Raw genomic sequence first — 8,085 nt, forward strand, 5'->3', positions numbered from 1 at the left:
GAACAAGAAACAAATATCTAAACAAATATGGAAAAGATATGGTAAATCAAATATGCAACTAAATAATTGGGATATGGATATGATCGTATCAGGCTCCCAATTGGCTTTTGTAACACTGTCGATATTCAAAGAAGTGGTTTTAGGGGGAATTTTCTTGAAAAGCAAAACGCCGTTACAAATCCGTCGGTGGAATTGGACAACTGTGTGGTTCTTGAACTTCAAATAATTCCCTATCTAATCATCTTGTCCATAAAAGCTCACTACATCTTAGATAGTACATATAGATTTAAAAGAGAAACCAAAAATAATAAACCCAAACTAAGAAAAACATTACTCAAGCTAGTAAAATGTCTACTATTAGCATGCAGGTACCGATCCTTAGCGTGCCACTAAATTCTCTCCACAGCTCGAAGAGGAGACTTTCGAAACCATGGCCGGTCTGTTCTATTGTGCCCGATGCTCACCTTCGCGTTTCTTGCTCGTCACAACGAGAAGAAGCTCATCAAATCCGACGATCCGGAAACTATCAGCCTTCCCTTTGGGATTTCAATTACATTCAGTCTCTCAACACTCCTTATAAGGTACATATCATTAATTTGTTGCTGCTAATTAATTATACCTAATTAATTTTCTTCCCTTTGATAGAATATATATGTATTTGGATAGGAGGAGTGGCACTTGAATAGACAAGCAGAGCTGATTGTGCAAGTGAAAATCTTGCTAAAGGAAAATATGGAATTTGTCCAACAGTTGGAGTTGATTGATGACTTGAAATATCTTGGACTTTCTTATTTTTTTCATGATGAGATTATGGAGATTTTATGCTTTATACACAGATGTTTCCAAGATAAAGAAGTGGATGGAAGTGATTTGTATCTCACAGCTCTTGGATTTAGACTCCTCAGACAACATGGTTTTAATGTTTCCCAAGGTTATGCTTTACACAATTTTTATATCTCTATTAGAGTTATAAATTTGAACCGAATCTTATGTCTTATTGCAGAGGTGTTTGATTGTTTCAAGAACGAGAAGGGTAGCGATTTCAAGGCAAGCCTTGGTCGAGATACGAAAGGAATGTTACAACTTTATGAAGCATCTTTCCTTTTGAGAGAAGGTGAAGATACACTGGAGCTAGCAAGGCAATTTGCAACAGAAAATCTGCAGAAAACTCTTGATGAAAATGGTGAAGAAATTGACAAAAATCTATCATTGTGGATTCAACATTCTTTGGAGATCCCTCTTCATTGGAGGACACCAAATCTTGAGGCAAAATGGATGATAGATGCTTACTCCAGGAGACCCGACTTCAATCCAACGATTCTTGAGCTCGCCAAACTAGACTTTAATATTGTTCAAGCAACACAAATAGAGGAACTCAAAGATATCTCAAGGTGAACTAGCTAGGACTATTTATTTATTAGGGATAATAGCCATTTAAATAACGAAAATTTAGTCAAATTCTTTCAGTCTTTTGATCATGCTCAAAACTAGGGCTGGGGAAAATATCGAAAAAATGATATATCGCTCGTATCGTATTGAAAAATATTGAAAAATTATCGGATTTTCGATATATCGTAATTTTCGATACGAAACGATACCGTATCGTAAGTTTTCGATACGATAACGATATGAATTTCCTTTTATCGTGATATATCGTTTTATATCGAATATACGATATATATCGATATTTTCGATATATCGTTTTATATCGAATATTCGAATATATCGTATATATCGAAACATATTTGAAATTATAATTTTCGATATAGGTATTCGATATAATATCGATATTTTGATATATCGTACCGAAATTCGATATATCGATATATCGAATTTCGGTACGATATATCGATACGATAACGATATTGATATTGATATTATCCATATCATAAGTTCCATATATCGAAATTCGATATATCGAAACTTTCGATACGATAACGATATGAAATTCTTTCATATCGATATTTTCGATACGATATACGATACAACGTTTTCGATACGATATCTCGTATCGACCCACCCCTACTCAAAACAAGGCCGGTTCATTAAAATACATATAATTTCTTTTCTATTTTTTTAAATAATGTCTTTTGAACATAATTAACTAGAAGGCGCATTATGCACACAGATGAGATCATTATAAACACATTGAAATTTTGTGATTTAATATTTTGTTTCGAACTTATGACACTGATCAGAATTTGACTAAATTTCGTAACTTATACTGCTATTTCTCCTATTTACAAAGTTTTAAGGACTTGCTTTATTTTGTTTAACCTTCGAATATATATATATTGTCTAGATGGTGGAATAATTCATGTCTGTCTGAGAAACTACCGTTTGTGAGGGACAGGCTGGTGGAAAGCTACTTTTGGGCAATTGGACTCTTTGAAACTCATCAACATTGCTATGAGAGAAAAACGGCTGCCAAGATAATGACTCTAATAACATCTCTTGATGATGTTTACGACATCTACGGTACACTAGACGAGCTTGAATTGTTCACACTCACCCTACAGAGGTTCGTATCGAGTTCAGTCTTAATTTCAAACTCCCAAATAAAAAAACAAAAGTAATTTTCAGATAGACGAATGTCATTTTTAGACCCATTTTAGTTAAATTTAAAAAATTCCGATTTTAAAAACAAAAATAGGACCTAATAAAGAACCACCCATGGTTTTCAAATCCAAATTTTCCTAAACAATTTGAATAATGACCATCAGTGTTTTGGTTAGCATTGGTTATGCAGTTTGCCATTAAGATCAGGTTTTGTTTTTATAACAATTCAATAGTATATGCTAATTTCTACAACTCTAATCTTCATATCAACAAATTTAATTTGAAATATTAAATTTCAGATGGGATACTGAAGCAATCAATCGACTTCCTTATTACTTGCAATTGTTTTATTTGGTAATCCACAACTTTGTTTTCGAGCTAGCACATGACATTCTTAAAGAAGAGGGTGTCATCAGTCTCCCATATCTACAGAAACCGGTAATATATATAATTATCTTCATAATTAATTTCATCTTATAGAATGAGAGGTTGTAACATGTCTAAATATGAATTATTGGTAGTGGGTGGATTTGGTTGAAGCATATTTACAAGAGGCAAAGTGGTACTATAGTGGATACACACCAACCATGGAAGAATATCTCAATATTTCCACCATTTCTATAGGAGCTCCTACTGTAATAGCCCAAGTTCATACATCCAAAGACAAGCTGTATAAATACAACCACATAATTCGCCTTTTGGGGATGCTCGTACGGCTTCCTGACGATCTAGGAACATTGGCGGTACGTGCACAAAACAACTCTCAACACATCTTATCTTCTTATACTTTCTCCGTCTCAAGACATGTGATATTGAGTAGTAATTTCTTTTGCCTATAAGAAATAAGAAAATTGTATTTAATGAGATAATTACGGGAATAAAGGGGGTAAAAGAAAAAGGTACTATAAAGTAAAAGAGAGGACTAATTTGCCAAAAGAATAGATGTCTCAATAAGGAATACGAGTTACTTATCCCAATAGATAGTATTAATTTTATGTTTGAATAGTTTGAGATGAAGAGAGGGGACGTGGCGAAATCAATCCAATGCTACATGAAGGAGAGAAACGCTAGCATGGAAGAGGCGGAGGAACACGTGAGGTTTCTGATAAGGGAGGCGTGGAAGGAAATGAACACGGCCGGCGCCGGCGGTGGTTGTTCGGTTAGGGATGATTTGGTTGAGACGGCGGCTAATTTTGGAAGAGCGGCGCAGTTTATGTATCTTGACGGAGATGGCAATCACTCTGAACTACATCAACGGATTGCGAGTCTGCTGTTTCAACCATGTGCTTCAACAATATACACACATTATGTCTCAAAAAACACATGTGCTTGAATAAATCAGAGAATTGATATTTCGAAACATGGTGTGGTCTAGCTATTTCGTCCAGGATTTAAGTAGAGGGTCTCATATATTAATTTGGTGACAACAATGGTGGCCAGGATTTAATTACGGGGACTCATATAATTAAGTTAGCTCAACTACATAACTTTATAATACAATTCATTTTCTCCCTCAATTTAAGCGTTCAAGTTAATCTGTGTAAAGAAAAATTGGCCAGGATTTAAGTAGAGGGACTAATAATTTTATTTTTAGGTTTTAAATTGTCTATAAACATTAATTTCCTTTAAATTTTTGTCGGTAACGAGATGATCTCATTCTTTATCAAGAACTAGCTAGTGTTACATCTGTGCGATGCACGACCCAATTCATTTTCTACTTGTACTAATTTGAAACATGAGTTTAGCATTTTTAAAATGAGAAACAATATGATTTTAAGTTCTAAACTCACAAATGTATGTATAATAACAATTTACAATACAAATGGAAACTCATACAATTAAATAAGTTTCGAAACTAAAATTTGAACACAAAACACACGTAAAAAAGAATGCTTTCGATCTTTACTACAAAAAGATCAACCACAATCACATGTTGATTACAATTTAATGTTTAATGAAAGAAAAATGGAGAAATTATTGATGTATGTGTTAGGGCATGATTGACGTAGCACATCTTCCAAAAACTCTGACAACACCGATATTCCAATTTAGAGCCCATCTTCAACATCTGTCGAATTCGAAAAACAAAGTCAAAGCCAAAATTAGAAAAACAATCCACAATCACGAGAGAGCGATTTGAGGGTACAAAACAAATATTATTAATACACAAAAGGAATTCGTATAACAAAAAAACTAATTTCATGTTGTAACAATATTGATGAAGAATCAGAAGAATACCTAAACGTGAGTCAAATTTCTCCACAATGTTGACGAATATTATAATGGTACAGTCTACACTCATCTTGCTCACTATTTTTTATACCCCACCATTCTCGTCGACCTGCAAGGATTGCGAAATCATTCTGACGCCGAGACACAACAACAAAGCCACCGAAGCCAATTCCATTCCTATGCCATATGTTTATAGTAAAAAACAAATCATGGGGCTCTTCCAAAACCTTTCACTTTCTCTATTAAAGATTAAAAGAATTTAATTAGTAATCTTCACCATCGTAGTAACGGTAAACATATTGTGACACCACTCGCAAACTTTTGTGAAGGTAAAAAATATATTTAAAGTCGTTGTATAATTTAAATTCATCGAATGACGATTGGTGTGTAATTTTCGAGTTCAATTATCAAGTATATAATTACACAAGTTCAATTTGTTAACTCTAATATTACAATAATACTGCAAGATTACAGTGTCGATTGCGATATTTCGAGTGTCAATCCACAGAGAAGGTAAAGTTTATTTAACTCCAACACTAGTCAGAAACATAAAGAGGTGGGTTTTGTAGACAGGTTTTGGCTTTTAAGAGCTAAGAAAAACACTACAAGCTAATTGACAAAGAGTGGAAAAAAATGTCACTCCAAGTTGCTCGTTAGACGTGAACCATTTTACCTACAGCTATATCACATGTTTTTGGGATTAATTAATCAACCTAATCGTGTGCACTGAACATGTTTGCGACGTATAATTCACAGTCAGTTGAACACTTGTTCCATGAATTAATTTTCAAAGTCATTAAATTCCTGCGGAAGCGCGGGAATAAAAGATCATCTACTATGCGAGCTTACCTAATCCGTCGTCAAATTATCCTCTGAACAATTCTAATTTAACAACACATCAATTGATTAATCCATCCAAGTCTATGTTAAAGAGACGATAAACAAGGATTAAACATCTATAACGATAGAGGCCTCTAAAGTGATAGACATTAATATCAAACACATCAACGATGTCAAAACATGAATTAAGAGTTGTAGATAAATTCGAACAAGTCTACATCACAACTTGGAGCAACAATGAGAGTCTAGCCTAAACACATGGTGAAAATAACAATGAAAACCGTAGGATTCAAGCTCTCGATGAGTGGAGTTGGGATTTGGAGTCGGATCGTCGGAAAGTTGGCCGGAACTTCCTCTTCTCTTCTTCCTTTTTCTTTCCCTTTCCTCTGTATCTCCCTCTCTTTTTTTTCCTCCCCACTGTATTTAAAAACCGTGCGAACCTTGGGAAAAGAAACTGCAGTATAAACTGCCAATTTGCAGTTCGTAAATCACCCGGCCGGGTGAATTATTGGGCATGAAATCAACCCGGCCGGGTGGCCATTTTTGAGCCCTTGCTGGAATTTTCGAATCACCCGGCCGGGTGAATTATTGGGCATGAAATTAACTCGGCCGGGTGGCCATTTTTGAGCCCTTGCTAGAATTTTCGTGCCTCGCGAAAATCACCCGGCCGGGTGAATTATTGGGCATGAAATCAACCCGGCCGGGTGGCCATTTTTTAGAGCTCTCTGCCAGCTTTTAAACTATCCGAGCTTCATTCCTTGTTTCACCATTCATTCATCTTCCTACACCATAAAATATACTTTTGCAAGCATCAAACTATATAATCATGTAAAGTTAGGGGAATAACAATGTACACTTTGATTCACATCAACTATGAATGACAAAAGTTAGCAATAAAAAAAACTAGTATCACTCCCGTGCTATGCACGGCCCATTCTATTTATATAAAATTATGAAATATTTAATTGAAATACAAAAAATATTGCTCCCTCCGTCTCACATTAATTAGCATCGGTTGACTTGGCACGAGTTTTAAAAAATGTAGTGGAAAGTGAGTGATAAAAGTTAGTGAAATGTGGATCCTGCTTTTATATATTAATAATAAAATGTGAGTCGAATGAGTTAGTGGAATGTGGGGTCCATTACTAAAAATAGCAAAAGGTTAAGGGTGTCAATTAATCGGGCACGGACGAAAAAAAGAAATTAGTGTTAATTAATAGGGACGGAGGGGAGGGAGTGAGTATTATATATGGGTCTAAAGTTATAAATTTATTTAAAATTAAACGTATACAACTATACACTTGATAAAAGTAGTTGATTTTATTAAAACAAAGTTGTGCAAAAATTTTAGATAAGAATAACTTTATTATATAATGATTTTTTTTAAAATAACTCCTTTACAAGGTAAGAGGGCTCGAACTCGGCACCCCATGCAATAATGTCTAAGCTCCTTGCCGCTAGGACAAAGGCTCTGGACACTTTATTATATAATGATAGTATTGATAAATGTGCTTAAATATAGAACAAAATTATATAAATGTAGTAAGTTTGAAAATAATTTCATTGTACAATGCATACAGACTAGACTACAAGGGTGTGATCTGTTGCTAACTTTTCTTAAGTTACTAACTTGTTAACTCATCAACGTAATATATTAAAAATGTCAACATGTCACGACCACAACTCCCTAGTAATAGTAAGTGTAGTTATTTTGCGACTAAACTAACTCATTAGTCACAAGCTCGTCATAAAGAGGTACTTCAAGGAAACAATGTCTCAAGGTGGAAAAAAGTACAACCACATCGAAATCAGAGTAATTAACTAAATGCATAGTCTTTGCTAAAAGGATTCTTAAACTTTGCAGCGGAAGGTTCCAAGACGAAGTAATATGTATGAAGACATATTAAATCAGCTACCTAGCCACTTATTATAAGACCTTCCCCAACACCTCCTCGCTCCGATCACGATCAACCTGCACGTTAAGAAAAACAAACATGCAGGGCTGAGTATTTGGTATACTCAGTGGGCTCATTGCCGAAAATATTTCTTATTTAGTTGTCAGCCATACTTGAGTGAGCGCGGGATTTTTCTTTAAATAAATTCACCGGTCACTAAATCCTTTATTTTTTCATAAATTTGACTGCGCAGTCACATAACATATCATAACATATCTGATCTTGTGTGAACCGGGAATGTGGCCACATTCCACGACGATCACTGGACCGACCAACTCGAAAGCTAGCACACAGTCCCATGTGTACACTAGTCCGAGTAGGGTTTGCGGCCCTACTGGGATCCGAATTCGATTTGACATGATTGGCATAGCCAAACAGATAGATAACCATAAACAAAACATGGCATGACAACTCGTTCAAAAATATTCACGTTTTCACATAAAATCACATTTTGAAAGGAAAGCCCACCTCGCTTGCTTAAACTCTCAAACGAGCGTTC

General features: G+C 35.0%; 1 protein-coding gene across 5 annotated transcripts; it reads left to right on the forward strand.

Annotated features, from left to right (window-relative positions):
• Nucleotides 1-225: 225 nt before the first annotated feature.
• LOC121782646 ((+)-bornyl diphosphate synthase, chloroplastic-like) lies at nt 226-3,919 on the forward strand. Of its 5 annotated transcripts, none has more exons than XM_042180584.1 (8): nt 228-581; nt 667-749; nt 837-931; nt 1,004-1,391; nt 2,303-2,521; nt 2,859-2,997; nt 3,081-3,302; nt 3,566-3,919. In XM_042180584.1, the coding sequence occupies exons 1-8, from the start codon at nt 348-350 to the stop codon at nt 3,890-3,892; spliced, it is 1,707 nt and encodes a 568-aa protein (XP_042036518.1). In that variant the 5' UTR covers nt 228-347; the 3' UTR covers nt 3,893-3,919. The 5 variants fall into 5 exon arrangements, with proteins under 5 accessions (XP_042036516.1, XP_042036518.1, XP_042036515.1 ...); XM_042180583.1 differs by having other exon boundaries at nt 229-581; nt 667-755; XM_042180582.1 differs by having other exon boundaries at nt 226-581; nt 667-931; nt 2,354-2,521.
• Nucleotides 3,920-8,085: the final 4,166 nt, after the last annotated feature.

This window comes from Salvia splendens, chromosome 20, assembly GCF_004379255.2.
Source record: "Salvia splendens isolate huo1 chromosome 20, SspV2, whole genome shotgun sequence".
NCBI classification, from domain to species: domain Eukaryota; kingdom Viridiplantae; phylum Streptophyta; class Magnoliopsida; order Lamiales; family Lamiaceae; genus Salvia; species Salvia splendens.